General features: G+C 43.2%; 1 protein-coding gene across 1 annotated transcript in view; it reads right to left on the minus strand.

Annotated features, from left to right (window-relative positions):
• Positions 1-5,189: 5,189 nt before the first annotated feature.
• The window catches only part of FGFRL1 (fibroblast growth factor receptor like 1), a 164,904-nt gene continuing 153,836 nt past the window's right edge, over positions 5,190-16,257 (minus strand). Inside the window, exons 5-7 of the mRNA XM_042871089.1 lie at positions 12,366-12,650; positions 8,594-8,947; positions 5,190-5,766 (exon numbers count right to left, since the gene is read on the minus strand). Of these exons, the coding sequence (XP_042727023.1) occupies positions 5,357-5,766; positions 8,594-8,947; positions 12,366-12,650 (1,049 nt within the window). The 3' untranslated portion in view covers positions 5,190-5,356. The remainder of the gene's footprint in view (positions 5,767-8,593; positions 8,948-12,365; positions 12,651-16,257) is intronic.

Here is a 16,257-nt window from a genome sequence, read left to right on the forward strand (position 1 = left end):
CAGCTCCATCCAAAATCCAAACCTACATCTGAGAGCAGTGTTCCAAAACTCCTTGAACTCCAGCAGCTCAGGGCTGTGCCCACTGCCCTGGTCAGCCTGTTCCATGCTCACCACCCTTGGTGCAGACCCTTTCCCTAATCCCCAGCTGCCCCTCCTCTGACAACTCCATGCTGTTCTGTCTGGCTCTGTCACTGTCACAGAGAGCAGAGCTCAGTGCTGTCCCTCTGCTCCCTATGAGAAGCTGTAGCTGCCGTGAGGCCTCACCTCAGCCTGCTCTGCTCCTGGCCCGGGACCTCAGCTGCTCCTCTTACATCTCCCTCTTCAGTCTTATCACTGTTTTTGTAGCCACAATTGGATGTTTGCTGCTGTGAGGCACCCAGCCATTCACCCACACATTCACCCCAAAGGGCTGGAGCAGCTGGGTCTCAGCCTAAACCCCCTGCTCTTCTCTGGACACTATAATGCTGCCATTGACACCTGCATACCCAAGATTTCATCTTGCTACATTTAGTTTGGCTTATGGTGCATCTATGCCATTTGTCTATGGAGGTGAAGCAATCAAAAATAGACGTCATAGAATCATAAAACTGTTTGATTTGGATTAAAAGCCATCTAGTTCAACCCCCCTGCAGTGAAATGGGACACCTACATCTCCATCAGGTGCTTAGATCCCATTCAGTCTGACCTTGAGTGTCTCCAAGGACGGGGCATCCACCACCTCTCTGGGCAACCTGTGCCAGTGTCTCACTGTCACTATTGTAAAAAACTGATTCCTCATATCCAATCTAAATCTCTCCTCTTAGTTCAAAAGCATTTCCCCTTGTCCTGCCACAACATATCTTGGTAAAGATTTTGTCTCCCTCTTTCTGATAGACCCTTTAGATACTGGCAGTCCACTGTCAGGTCTTCCCGGAGCCTTCTCTTCTCCAGGCTGAACAATCCTGGCTCTCTCATCCTATCCTTACAGGGGAGGTGTTCCATCCCTGGGATCATTTTTGTGGCCCTCCCCTGGATATGCTCTAACAGATCCATGTCTCTCCTAAGCCTATTTATTCACTAAGTAATTAGAAAACTTTTCCAAACCACCCCAAGAAGTCTGCCCTGGATTCACAACATACGCAATTAATTAATCAGGCTGGGTCATGGTGCAGAGAGAATTTTTCAGTGCTGTGTGCTTCATCATTCTGGCATGTATTTCTCATGTGTATTCACACACATCCCACCACCCTTTCCCTCAAAACAACCTAAGAGAATCATTCTTTCCTCCTTTCTAGCTTTTATTGCACAGCCAGATGCACACAGTGCCATCCCATCTCTTTTTGATGTCCTCAGTTATTGTGTTTGCTACTGTTTGAAAATCACACAACACTTTTTATTTGTAAATGTCTAATAAAGGTTTTCAGTTTAAAAGGGCTGACAGTACAAGCATTGTCCATACAAAGCTTAAAAATGCCACACACAAACCGACATGTAAGGCCATGTTTGATCTGTAATGCAAATAAATTAAACAAAGATGGAGAGCTTTAAGCCTGATGTTCTTTTGATCTTTGAAGCCTGATGGCTTTTAAAGTACAACTATTTTCTGTATCACAGCCCAGTACTTACATGCATATGACCATATATATACGCATTCTTATGTATAAAACAAAAGAAACTTCTGTGTTCCAAATAGGGTCAGTAGTTAATAGCAAGACTACGATTTTCTTTAAATGCCCTGTATGCATGAGCAGAGATGAGTCCAAATCTTGTCTCATTGGTGAAAACAAAATATTCTGACATGCGCAGGATCTGGCAGAATTTATTTAGGCTAAAGATTTTGCAATGCAAGCAAGGCACAATTGAGCCCTAAAAAAGAAATGGCATGTGGTAGGTGGTAGTCATGGGACACAGTGACTCTGAAGAGTGCTTATAGGTGTCCTGTGGAGGAAAAATAACTCCTCGAAACACCAAATCCACTCAGGCCTAGCAAGTCAGTGCAAGATCCAGACAGGACATAAAATATATGTGCAAATCAAAGTGTTTGCACTGTCTTCCACCAGAGCTGGAACTTCAACAGGAAGGAGGAAGCTCCTTCCACTTGAGCCAACTGGCTATCATAGCATCATCTTGGAAGCATCATGGAAGGGTCTCATCCTGGATCATAGCAGGTAGAAGGCCGCAGTTGAGAGCAAAGTGCTCAGCAGGAAGACTATACCCTATGGGAAATGCAGGCTCTGAGGGTCAATGATATAGCTGCTATTAGAAAGTGTTGTAAGGCCATCACTTAGGATTTGCACAGGGCTGAACCAAATGAAACTGGCTGAGCACCTCCTCTAAAGCTGGTATCAGCATGAGCTAGGTGCCATCTTGCTGTAGCACCAACACAGATAGCTGGGAAGGTTGGCAAGCTTACAGGTACAGCTACTGTGCCCTGAAAGCTGCTGAGATGTTCTCAGTGCCTACCACAGTGCAAAAAGTAGGTTCACATAGGCATGAGTTGTAAGACATAGCTCTTGGTATCAGCCACACGCTGTCTTCTTAAAAAACTGGCGATGCATGTAGTGTATAAAAGTATTTTGGCTTTCTCCATGAAGTGACTCAATAAACTGTAGCCACTGAGAGCACTGCCATATACAGAGTCCTCCTCAGTGCTCGTATTTAAGTCTTCCTGAAGCAGAGAGAATGTATGCAGAGACATCCATTTAGCGAATTTAGCTTTTATGAATTTCATAAAATGGCACTAACGAAGTTCTAATGAACTAACCCGCTTAAAAAAAAGTGTAAAATATTGGTAATAATAATAAAATAGCAGTAGCTTGCCTTGTTATAACCTCTACAGAAAAACCATTGTGTTAAGAGAGTTATTGACCTGGGTGGCCAAGGCAAAAAGGGAGACATTTTGGGGAGGCATGCGTTGATGAGGGAAAGTGGGAGTGTTTGTGCTTTGCTGAATGAGGACCCCATCTCAAGTGATCCAGCTGAGCAAACGGAGAGCTGTTTGGTTTGCATCTGAGGATGCAACAAGTCAGCAGAAAAATAACTGCAAATCGATGCAGAGCAAATAGTTTTGGAAACACTCAGAGGAAAACAAAAGCCTGAAGCACTCTTTTGTTTCAGCTTAAATGAAGTGTTTCACTCTAAGTCAGAGCAGCTGAAGCTGAAGATCTCTTTTGCAGAGCAGAATTGAGAAAGAAGTAGTTTCAAACCTAAAAATTGGCACATATATATTTTTTTTCCCTGCAACAAGCTTTGAGTGGCACTCGAGCAAGCAGCAAACAATTGCTCCATCACTGGAGCATCATGGAAAGGTCTCACCTCATCATGTGTTTTCTCCTCCTGAGCACCCTGAGGCTGAAGCTCATTTTACAGACTCACAAATTTTTATGTTTTGATTTATGAAACATTCTTTTTAAAAGAAAAACACCTGCAGGCTTGTGGTTTGCAACCTTTTATCCCACTTCCCTTCACTCTCCCCCCTAAAAATACATTAAAAAAAAGCATTAAGGAAACAGATTTCCCTGTGAGCAGAGCTCTTTGCTCCTGGAGGTGACAAGTGGCCCATGGGAAATGACCCAGTCACTGCAGATCCTCACAATCATAGAGTCATGGAATCATTAAGGTTGGAAAAGATCTCTAAGAACATCAAGTCCAACCACCAACCCATCCCCACCGTGCCCACCAACCCATCCCCCTCAGTGCCACATTTCCATCTTTCTCGAACAGCTCCAGGGATGCTGACTCCACCACCTCCCCAGACAGACCATTCCAATGCATCACAACTCCTTTTTGTGAGGAAATTTTTTCTAATATCCAACCTGAAAAATCAGAATATAAATGGTGGAGAAGGTAATTTTCTAATGTAAATGGTGGCACTCAGAACCTGAGATAATACGAGGAGATTATGTCTGAGAAGACATACAGAGAAGTGCAGCTGGTTACTGTTTTTACATTGAGCATATTCTGAGCGTGGTATCTATAGAACCTGCAAAAAAAAAAATCTTTATTTTCTTTGATCAAAAATATGCATAGAAATGCCAGTCTTGAGGAAAATATCATACATTTTTTTTCTTGTTTAACAAAATAAATTAAATATACATGACTTCTGTTTAAACTCTATATAGAATTACAAAGGTTTTGTATTTGCATTTGGATTAATTTCCAGTCCATACAGGTATTTAATATGGCCCTTAATTAATCTCTTTTATTTCTGTTTTCACCGTTGTTCAAACCGGAATGAAACTGTATCATTTCCAAAATGCTACCTGTGGGGAGGGGACAACCACACACAACCTAGGTGAATATTTCTCAAATGCAATTTTTCCTACAATATTATTATTTCATTTTCTTTTTCTGTTTCTCCTTATGTTCTCACGTATCTTGCATTGATGTAGAGAATCCAGTAGCTTGTCACCGTAAGCCATCAGAGAAGGGCAGCGTGTTTTGCTTTCTTCACCATCAGCAGTTCAATTATTATTATTATTAATTATTATTATTTCTTAAATATAAATATAAAGGTGTTCTGTACAACGTTCCTCTTTCCTTCCTTCCTTTTTCATGGCAGTGGCACTGAGTCCTGGGACTAGGGCAGTGACATGTGCTCTGTAAAACCCTCTATGGGGGAACTCAATGCCTTTAACTTGAAGAAATTGAAGCAAGCATCTTGGTTAGCATTATAGACAAGACAACTGTGCTTGAGAAACATTCCACATTTCACTTTGGGAACATAAATTCTTTTTTTTTTTTTCCCTTGTGTTATTAGGAAGAGGTGAGTTGGTCATTTCTCCTTGTGCTTTGGAACTAAATCTTTAAGCTTGAGTCATTCTAAGGGAAAAGGTTCTCCCACATAAATGGGACAGGTCTGGGGTCTTCCCACCAAAACACGATATGCAGCAAGCACAAGAACAGGGGTGCCTGCCCTAGAAAAGCACCATGTCACCTTTTTTCGCTCCTTTCAGCAACAGAAGGAGGCGGTGGTTTATATCCCTACATCCTGTCTCACTTGCCACCACCTTACTTAAAAAATCCAGGAAGGTTCCACTGGTGGAGACAGCTGCCTAGCTGCTGGGATTTGGAGTTCCTTCATTATTCCTTGGCTACATCCTGATTGCAATAATTAAAAAAAAAAAAATCTCTTTTCTCTGTCTTTCTCTATTATATATATATTTATATAGATAGATATAGATATATACACATATATATATACACACATACACACGCATATACAATTATATATATATGTATATATATATTTAAAATCATATATATAATCTTTTCTGTCTGCTTTGCCTACTGCTGGCAGTGTGAGCTGACTTTGAGCAGTCTCTTCTGAGGTACCAGGAGGAAAAGCCCCCATGAGCTTCTGTACACGGCCGCCCTCTTAGCACTGGTACTGAATGTGCTGGTGCTGGTGGACTTTGCCTTCCACATGCGAGTGGGTGTGGGTATGGATGTCCGTGTAAATCTTTGGGTACATTTTGGATGCCATGGCTGGAGCGAGCGCAGGCCCTTGGGACAGTAAATGCTGCTGCTGGGCGACGTATTCCTCATAGTTTATGGAGGAGATGCAGTCTTTGTCTGGGACCTGGGAAACACAGATCCTGTCCCGGGGCTGCGGCCGGTGCACAGGGGCAGCAGCTGGTGGGGAGCAAGGTTTCTTCTTGGTCTGGCAAAGCCACAGGAGGATTGTCCCAAAGATGAAGACCGCCCCAGCAGGGATGCCGATGATCACAGGCCAGGGAAGGCTGCTGGCTGAGGAGGGGGGCACAGGTGCACTCGGAGGCTTGGGATCTGGATGGACATCATGGCAGGGAAGAGACAGAAAGAGTTAATTAAAAGCAGCCAAGGTAAATTTGAAACAGATGTCACACTTGAGCTGGTTTTGTACAGGCTGTATGGCAACTCTGCCAGACTAAGTAACGAGGGAAAAATCAAGCCAGCACATTGTACTTGGTAACTGCTGTGCTTTTCAGTGCTCCTGGAAGGACAAGCAACTAATTTTCTTTGGTGTAGGGGAAGGTCTTTGGGGATTTTTTAACTTATCCAAGCTGTAATGGATGTACATATACTAGAGCCAGCCCAAGAGTCTCCTAACACCTTTACTCTGTGATGGCATGGGCTTCTCCGTCCAGATGGAAGCACACAACACATGGCATGCCAGTACTATCTCCATGTCAGCAGCACAATTGGATCACACAGAGCCACAACATGCTGCATGCTTGCTTTTACTGAGCATATCTGTGTCTGAACAGCTTTAGACATACTTTAGTGATACTGGAGCTACTAAACTACGCTCTGCCAGGGCAGGAAGCAAGAATTTGGTGTTCTGGAGGGGTTGTCTTGAGTTTCTTGTGTAGCTGAGAGAAAGGTCAAAATCACAAGTGAGCTGATGTCTTCTCCTTGGTGCCCAAGCAACAGGGAACTAACATTTCACTTGCCCAACTACTGATGCCAAATGGCCTCCTTCTCCACTAATTTATTTGGAGCTACTATTGGCTTTCCATGGGCAGCAAACTCATTTAAGAAAGGCAATAAGGCAATAAGAAAGGCTCCAGACAGCATCTTTCACAGCTGCCTAATCTCTGTGCTGTTGGCAGCCTGCACCTTCCTGAGCAGTCACTCTGGTTTCACAGCCTGATCTCTCGATTTATAGACCCCAAAGGAGTACTGGGCTAGGACCCCAGCTATCAAAGTCCCTTCCTAGATAGCTACCAGCTGTTGCTTTCAAAAGCCCTGAAAAATACCTAGGTGCAGAGTTCAGCCTGCAGGGTGACATTCAGAAACTTAGAAAACCGCAGGCTATCCAAACAGCCCAGAATGTTATTTTCAAACATATATCACTTAACTTTCAAGCCAAACTTCTTTAAAATACTCATGTCTTTTTCTCTCCTTGACAAACAATTCAATGGCTAGTTTGAAATATTAAATATATACCATGTGGCTTCTTTGAAGTCAGGAGGACGTGTACTGCTGACCTCAATAGACAAAACTTTCATCCAACACTGGAAATTACAGACTAATTTAGTCTGGAGGGGACTCTGGAGGTCAACCCCTTGCTCAAAGCAAGACAGGATCAGGGAAATGACCATCAGCTGACCACGAGAACAATAGTCTTTACATTGTTTGGCAGAAATCTGCTGGGCTAACTCAGAAGTGTTTTGATATTCAACCATACTATTCTTCTAAGCTGTCTATGTCAATTCTGCTAGATTTATGAGCAAAGTTCTGTTTTTCTAACTCATGGCCTTGCAACCACATTTTTGCTTCTGAGGGCAAGCTGGGTTCTCCTTCTCTGTTATTGCCAATAACAGCAGGACTGCGGGCGCTGGTTCTGGTATGAGGCGCCTCATTATAGTGCCATTCAAATCAATGGAAAGTCTCCCACTGATTTCAGTGGGAGCTGGATCAGGCTGTTGTAGTTTGGAAACTTCCAGAGGCTTTGAGTTATATCCCACCCACACAGCTTTCTGCTTCACACTGGCTTTCTAGTTGGAGTTTAGTCCTAAATCTAAGTGATGCAGAAGAAGGTGCTAAGGACGAATTGAATTTTTTTCTCTTACTTGGCAACATGCTGTTGGTGTCTAAATTCATGTTGCTGACTTTTGATGACTTCTAAGATGCAGAGTGTGGCAAGCATAGAGCAAAAGTAGCCATGGTAGCTTAGTTATAGGAGTCATTTTTCCCACTACATACACAAAAAAACAACAGTCCTAATACTCTGGGAGAGTTTATGGTCTCTGTCTCTTACTGATATCTTGACCAGTGACATCGCATTAGATCTGACAGCTAAAATGTTCTGATACTGGCTCCAGCCCCTGCATTTTCTTATCTGTGTTGGCCTTGTGCAGGTAAAGGGATGAAAAAGCAGAAAGATGGATTTTTGTTATAAAGGTGATGGTTCTAAAGCTAGATTCACATGTCCAAATGAGGCAGAAGGAGATTCTCCTTTCAATAAAAATATTTATTGGGCAAAACTAAATGAAGTAAATGATAAAGTGAAGATGGTGTGCCTGAAATACACAGGATATAGCCTCAGCTGGACACAGACACCAGCTCTGAGGCCTGCGGAGAGCAGGAAGCAGCAGTGAGTTTGGTACAACGTTCCTCAGGGGATCTTTGGGTAAGAATTTAACTAATCAATCATTCCCTCTTTCACATTCATTCATTTCCTTTTCTTGTGACCAGGACAGTTTTTATTCTTCTCTCCTTTTATGGGCTTGCATCATTGTTTTCTTCTACCAGTAAAGCAATACAAGTAAGAACAAGAGAAAGGAGAAATGTCAGGGAATAGGGCTGCAAATTGTGCTGCTATTCAGTCCCCCTCTCACCTCCTGCACCCTCTTGCTGAACCCTGTAACTGCAGTATGATTTCCAGGTCCTGCATTGTATTTCACCCTGCTGGAATTGTTGATCCCCATGGATGGGAGAAAAGGAACCATCAGCAAGAGAAATTCAGCAGGGGCTGATTTAAATCACGGCTCACATATTCTTAGTAGAATTGGACTAGCTTAAATCAGCACAGCATCACTGAGGCTCATAGAGAACAACAGGTAATGCATTACTAAATACCAAAACACAGGATACTGATTCAGACTGGGGAAATAAAAGCACAACTCACCTGGCAGGACTGTGAGAAAAGCACTGCGAAAACTGTAGCCCATGGTGTTTGCCCCTAAGCAAATGTACATCCCTGCATCCTCTTCCTTGGCTCGAGTAATCATCAGTTTGTTCAGGTAGGAGCCATCAGGACGGGACCAGACCTCCCCCGTGGGTAGCACAACAAACTTCTGTCCCCCAACATCAATGGTAGAGTTGTACTTGCTCTCTGTGCCATACTCCACCCGCTTCAGCCACTGGATGACAGGTTTGACATCACTGCGGACTTTACACTGGAAGGATGTGGTCCCACCGTAGTCTACCGTTGTGTTGACGGGGTGTGTCCCTGTCAGGATGGGCTTGGATCTCGTTCTCTCTGCACAAAAACACAAGGAGCTCCATGGAAAATGGGGTTTGCCAACCTGATTAACTCGTGATTCCAGAACCATTGCAATAAGATGTAGAATGCATGCAAAAAATTGTCTAATCCAACTCTCTGCCATACAGTAGGCTGAGATCTCAGCTGAATTTCCCCAGTCCCATTTCCCAGGCTGCAACTATGAGAAAGAGCTAAAAGAGGTCATCCTTCCTTGTACTCCCACTAAAACATATCTCAGGAAATGCATCCCAGCAAGATGTGATCTTAATGATGTACCTGCACCTACAGAATGTTTGAAAGGTTGCAGAGGAATATAAATGGCTTGAAATTAGCCAAAAGAATAAAACACTTTTGGGATTAAATTTGAACAATACAGCAGGTCTGAACATGAATTAAGTGGTTTATCTAACTGTAAATGTGTGATTCCAATAATGTCTTATCAATGTCTTATCAATGTCTTATCAATTATCAGTAGAAATATCTGAAGGGAAGATGTAAAGAAGACAGAGCCAGGCTCTTCTCAATGCCAAGAGGCACTGAGCACAAACTGAAGCCCAAGAGCTCCCTCTTTCCATCAGGAAGCATTGCTGTGGGAGCTGCCAAAGCACTGGTACGGGGACCAGAGAGGATGTGGGCTCTCCTCCTTGAGCATTTCCAAAAGCTACCTGGACGTGGGGCTGGGCACCTGCTCAGTGGGGGACCCTGATGGAGCCAGAAGGACCCAGAGGTTCCCCTCTCATCCATGCTGTGATTCTGTGTCTTTTATCACTGCCTCTGGTAGGGTGTAATTTACAAGGGCTTTTATTTTTTTTAGATCAGATTATTTGCAGTATGAGGCTACCAACAGTTTGGATACAGGAACTTGGGGTAAGACATGTTCCTTCTCCTTTTGGTCTTTCCAAATATCTCTTAAAGACAAAAAAAAAAAAAAAAAAAAAAAAAAACAGATGGGAAGAAGCCCCTTCCTTCACAGATTGTCCATCAGCAGTGAGGGTAGACTGTGGACTTCTCACATCTTTGCTTTGGGAATCCCTTGGGAGCAGTCTGTCACCTTTCCTGCTGGGTCTGGCATATGTCCATGGGATCAAAACTCTACTGGATGTCATCCCACACCATATCACCACTGCTGGGCTAGAGCAGCTGAAGCCACAGGCACCACCAGTGCAGAAAATCTTGCATCAGCCTCACCTATCATCTGCTTTTATTATTCCTTTTTTCAGTCTAATTGTCCACACACTCACTGTGAAGTAACATTTGTCAAATAATAAGCCAGAGATCTTTTCTAGACAATGGCAAAATCTTCCATTTCTCACTCAAATTTTGTTTCACGTCTCAGCTAATGAAGGAAACAAGATGGTAGGAAAGGAAATCAAACACAAAAGTTCACAAGACCATGCTTTCCAGCATGATCATAAGCCATAAGTTGTGTCAATATAACGTAAAATCAAAAGAAAACTAAATTCCTGATTCCTAGGAATATTAGGATCTTATTTTGGTGGTAGCATCACAGAAACAAGGACAAGGATTTACTGAAAACTTCTTTCCTAAGCACAGAGAGAAATGATGGTATCACAGTGGGTGGTAACTGCTGGCAATCATCAACCACTTTTGAAGGCAAAACACTGCTGGATTGATCGTGTAACACAACAGCTCCCACCAGCACAGGCTTTGAGGTGACAGCAAGGAACAATGGACCCTCTTTCAAAAAAAGTCAGGGTACTGTCAACAATGAGAGCTCCAAAGATGTGCCTGGGAAACAAAAATACCACCAGGGTCTCCATAGGACTACAAGCAGAAATCACAGCTGGGGAGACTGAGACTCAGATAAGTAGGATGGGTTTAGGAGTGGAGGCTCAAGAAGAAAAAAAAAAAAAAAAAAAAGGAGGAAATTGAATAAAACCTGAAATACTCCACAGAATGATGTTAAAAATAGAAAGACGTCTGAAGACTGCTTAATGCCCTTATCTGCCTGACTCTGGTTCCAGCTTTCGTTACTGTTTTCACTCCTAGCCAGCAAAAGCTAATGAAAACAAAGGTTACATACATCTTTAAGTTGATAAAAACCAAGATAAACAGGGACACAGAAAGGGGTTTGTTCCTGGTGCTGTCTGGTTTTGATGAAGTGAAAATGCCACAGCTGCCATTAGGATGGGGCTTGATTCATTTCCCTGTCTCTGCTCCTGGTTTTAGTGTAAACACATGTTTTTACTGTCTCCACACAGCTGCATCTTTATCAAATCCAGATGTCTAGCAGGTTTGTGCCTTCAGAGCCCAACAGAGCTCCCCACATGTGCTTTTAATTCCTGTTATTCTAGAGAAAGGACTTATCAGAGACCAGATCTTTACCTTTAAGAACAATCTTTCACACTGGGATAAACTTTCTCATGCTAAAACACATGCACAGACGGACAAACAACATGCTTTCCATGTGGCTGGAAATAGCCCTTCGTGCCCCTGCTCCTCATTAATGAAGGATATTCTATCTTCCCCCACTCTGCTCATCTTCTTCTTCAGCTGGCTGTTCCATAATCATTTCCATGACAATTTATGATGATGTCATAGACAAGGCATGATGATTTAAGAATAAGAATTCTACTTTGGTCGACTTAGGTAGCTTTGAGTATAATTTTCTTCAGTAATAATAGGGGAAACAGGAGATTAGAGGCCAAAAATCAGAATATTAGACGGTAAGTGGAGCAATTTACTCTACTACATCACAAAGTAAGGTAATCCCCCACAGCTCATCTTCTAAGGGCTGGGACTGAAGATACACACAGAACTTCAGTGGAATTTTAGAATTTTGTTAGCATCTCATTTGTATCCACCTGAACTTTCATATGTCTAAATGCTTTTAAAAATCTGGCCCTGAAGCCGTGTCTGGCTAATCAATCTAGTCATAAGATATCTGCTCATTCCCTTGGGAGATTTCTCTAATGAAGTGAGTCTCTTATTACAGATGTCTAGTGTAACTTTTCAGTTGCTTGGTTTCACTTCACTCTGATAAAGTAATCCGGACCATCCTAGTATTTCCACCCCTCCTTTATGGCCCTCTGTGAAGTGTCTTCTTGGTAAGTTCTCATTTTGCTCTTAAACTGACTGTCAGCGGTATGGGGTTGAATTGGTCAGTTGTGAACTTATGCCATGTGAGTGATGTCAGAGATGACAGTTTCCTAAGAGTTTCTCTTTATTAAGGAACTTCTAAACTGTATTATTAACACTCTGTCTTTTTCGGATGTTAGGTTTATTCTAGTTTCAGCAACATTTTCTCTGATGGTTCCTGTTGGTATTTCTAACACTTACCCAAGTTTATATCCAGCTGTCAGCACTACATCCTCAAAACCATGCTCTCTTAACTCAGCCAGCCCCTTTCTGATAGCTCCCTCCCCCCCCTTTCCACCATAGAGGCTGCACTTACGAATCACTTCAACTTTGTAAGTCGCATTGATCTCCCCAACTTTGTTAAACACTCGGCAGGTGTATTTCCCACTATCCTCTGGCTTCAGATTCTTCAGGTTCAGTGTCCACTTCTTCTTCTTGTTCTCCCCAGTCTCATGGGGCATGAGGGGCTTATTGTCCTTCAGCCACGTGATGTCAGGCCGTGGGTTGCCGCTGGCCACACACTTCAGACGGATGGAGCTGCCAACAGGACGGGCGATGACTCTGCGTCTCATCTTTGCAGGCTGGGTGAACCTGGGCTGGGCTGCAAAAGGCATGAGCAACTGACATTAGCAAAAGGCATGTAAAGCAGGATGCTACTGTCAAACATTATGGCCAAATTTTCTCAAGAGGCTCTCAGCAGCACCATACAAGACATCTCATATTCCAGCTCATATAGAAAGCACTATCCAGTCTGATGCAGTCGAGTGTCTAGAGGACTGCTATGAATACATTAGCCTCATGCATGGAATAACCCCAGAATTCCTCAGTGTCCCTAAGGCAACTGAGTCAAAGAATCTCACGAAATAATACTAGAATCATGCTAAAGGCAAAATGTGACCCCTCAATCACATTATAATTGTTAACATATTCTATGCCAGAAATGCAAGACCTTAGCTAAGACCAAACAAAAAAGCCACAGATTCCTGTTAAGCTGGCAATTTTCTCAGTCCTTTGGTTGTCACTTATAGCTTCATTTTTTGAAGACGTTTTTGCCTCTTAGTTCTCACTGGCTATTGTGGAACTTGGGAAGGGTCAACAACTTTTCAAACTGTAACGCAGTCTTAGAAGTGAGCAAGACGTTTGAACAATCATCTGAACTAAAAGGCATCAGATCCACTGAGTATTAACTTACGTAGCATTCATGTTGAAAGACCCAAAGGAATCACACAGAATCACAGAATCACAAGGTTGGAAACGACCTGCAAGATCATCTAGTCCAACCACCCTCCCATTCCTATTAGTACCACAAGCACTAAACCATCTCTCGTAGCTCCTCATCCAGGCGCCTGTTGAACACTACCAGGGACGGCGACTCCACCACCTCCCTGGGCAGCCATTCCAGTGCCTGACCACCCTTTGAGAGAAAAAGTTTCTCCTAATATCCAACCTAAACCTCCTCTGGTATAACTTCTGGCCATTTCCTCGGGTCCTACTATTTGCCTGGGAGAAGAGGCCAGACCCTTTTGCACCACAACCTCCCTTCAGGAAGTTGTGGAGTGCAATGAGGTCTCCCCTGAGCCTCCTCTTCTCCAGACTAAACAATCCCAGCTCCCTCAGCTGCTCCTCATAAGACTTGTGCTCCAGACCCCTCACTAGTTTTGCTGCCCTTCTCTGGACACGTTCCAGGGCCTCAATGTCTTTCTTGTAGTGAGGGGCCCAAAACTGAACACAGTACTTGAGGTGCAGCCTCACCAGTGCTGAGTAGAGCAAACACAACACATGGAAACAAACAAAACACATGGAAATATACAATAAAAGAAAACTTGAGTCAACCTAATGCCCATCCATCCCCAGTACTATGAAGCAATATCTGCTGGTGGAGAGAATCATGGGATAAGATAAAGTTACCCTGATTTAGGATCGAAATAACTAGTATTCCTAGAAACAGTGACAAGAACACCAGAGAAATGTGAGGTCCCTCACCTGGCAAAATCTAGAATTTATGCCCTCAGATTTGGATTAGATAAGAATTCCAGAAGGAAAAGAAGTGGCATCTTCATACCTTGGTAGCTTTAGTAATACTGGTGAGGATCTTCCTATAAAATCATGAGTTGGTCTAATTAATCAGTAGAAAGAAAAAATGCTTTGCTTTGCACGCTTTTAAGACACTTAATGCTATATGATTTGTTGCAAGGCAAAAGCTTGGAAATCCAAAAGAAATTACAGCTTTTCTTGTATTTCCTTTCTTTGCTTGGAGAAAATGAAAAACAGAGAATGAATGGCCATTGGCTTGGACATGCCCATCAACCACTGCAATTAGAGATCCACAACATCAGTAGAACACAGCACATCAAAGCAAGCTAAGAAGGTTGTACTTCAGATATTGGGGAAGTTTGCTACAGGTGGGACTACCTACTATAGAGTCAGCCCTGCTGCCCAGCAACGGGCAGAAGCTCCAGGATGTGCATTATAGTGGAGAATTGATGGATGGAGGAGGTTAGTTTGCAGCTTCCTCTCTCCATGCATCTTCAAATTGCAGCCACTGCCCTCCGAGGTCTGTGACCCTGTCCCCTGGTGCTCTCACCCATCTGCAGCCTTGACCTACAGATCTTCCTCTCAGAAGAAGACACCCTTTGGCATTCCCCTCTCTCGGAGTCTCTTTCTTTAGGAGAAACCATCTGCCTCTGCAGCCTCCTCTCGCCCTCCTTGACTGTCATTTTGGGTCCCAGCCATTTCATGTTATTTCAAACTCTTGCTGAGAAATGCTTTGCTCTCCATACAGAGACTTTCATGTGTAATCTAATGAACTGGAGCAACTCTGGCTCTGAGAATCCTTGCCATGACAGCTGAGCAGCAAGTGTGACATACTAACCTGCACAGCTCCTGGTGCGTAAATAACCCCCTGCACAGCTCCTTCTGTGTAAATTTCTGGGTATTCCCTTGAGGATTTGCTGCAAGAGGAGGCTCCCTTCCACCAAAACAATTGGCCTCTAGAGGGGAAATTAACCCCATCAGGGCTGAATATTAGGAATGACTGCAAGCTCAGGCCTTTCCCCTCACCCTTTCCTGCTTCCACAGCAGTATTTCGGGACGTGATCTCTGTGTTCAGTAAGAGTGGTGCAAAAGAGAAACTTTCTCCCCAGAAGCAGACCTATAACATTTCTGTATTTTTCTCCTGCTCTGATTCCCATAAATCTGTCTGAAGTTTTGCACTCATCTCTCATGCAACGTTGCTCAGATACACACTAAGCTACAAGTAAAGCTAAACTTGTTTGGCTCTTTCTCTTTCTTGTTCTGTTTAGGGAAAGTTAAGTGATTATGCGCTCTCAAAAGCTACTTCAGCCTACATGCAATATGCTGAAATCAGATCCCATTTACACAGCCCTGAATGCTTCCTTGACAAAAGCCTGAATTGGACGAGTTTAGAAAGGACAGTGGACAAAAAAGGAGAAGAAGACAGACACACACATAAGAGAGAAAAAGAGGCTCAACAATCACAAAGGAGATGGAGAGAGAAGCAGCACTGTGAGACAGAAAAGGTCTCCTTTGAGTTTGTGCTGGTAAATGTCCGTCCCTAGATCTGTACCATTTACAGAAGTTTTGCTTGTTGGAGTGCCAGAGAAGGTCATTACAAAGTGCCCCTGTATTATTTATACTTCATTGCTTGTTCTCTTCCACATCGCTTGGTGTTTGCTTCATAAACATGAACAGCACATTTGTACAGTATAAATTATGCCAAGCACAAGATCAAGGGAAAACATGAGCAGATAGGGACAAAGAAACAGTGTTGTGCATGGGTTTCTTGCTGAAACCTGTTTACCATGAAGGTTCAAGCTAATGAAAGTGAAATGAAGCAGAAGGTTATGAGCACAAAGAGCTGGGAAGGAGTACAGCTATCTCATCTCCCTAGATAACAAATCTAGGTGGTTAGCTAAAACATGCAGTCTGCTGTGATCTGCCATGTATACCTCCACATAGTGATAGTGCTGCTTCAAGCTTTCCTGATGCTTAGAAATCATCCTATGTACTAATAATATGTACAGAAATAATCCTATGTGCTACCAAGCACTGAAGTACTTTCAGATCTTTAGGATAAGAGCTCAGTCATTTGTGGGAAAATGAGGACAGGGTTATCTATCTTTTCCTACTCTTGTTGGGCAGGCGCTTTCCCCAGTGATTTCCTTCCACAATGGTAGCTGGTTGGCAAG

The sequence above is a fragment of the Lagopus leucura genome, unplaced genomic scaffold (assembly GCF_019238085.1).
Source record: "Lagopus leucura isolate 7727_CA_CO unplaced genomic scaffold, USGS_WTPT01 Super-Scaffold_100004, whole genome shotgun sequence".
Lineage (NCBI taxonomy): Eukaryota > Metazoa > Chordata > Aves > Galliformes > Phasianidae > Lagopus > Lagopus leucura.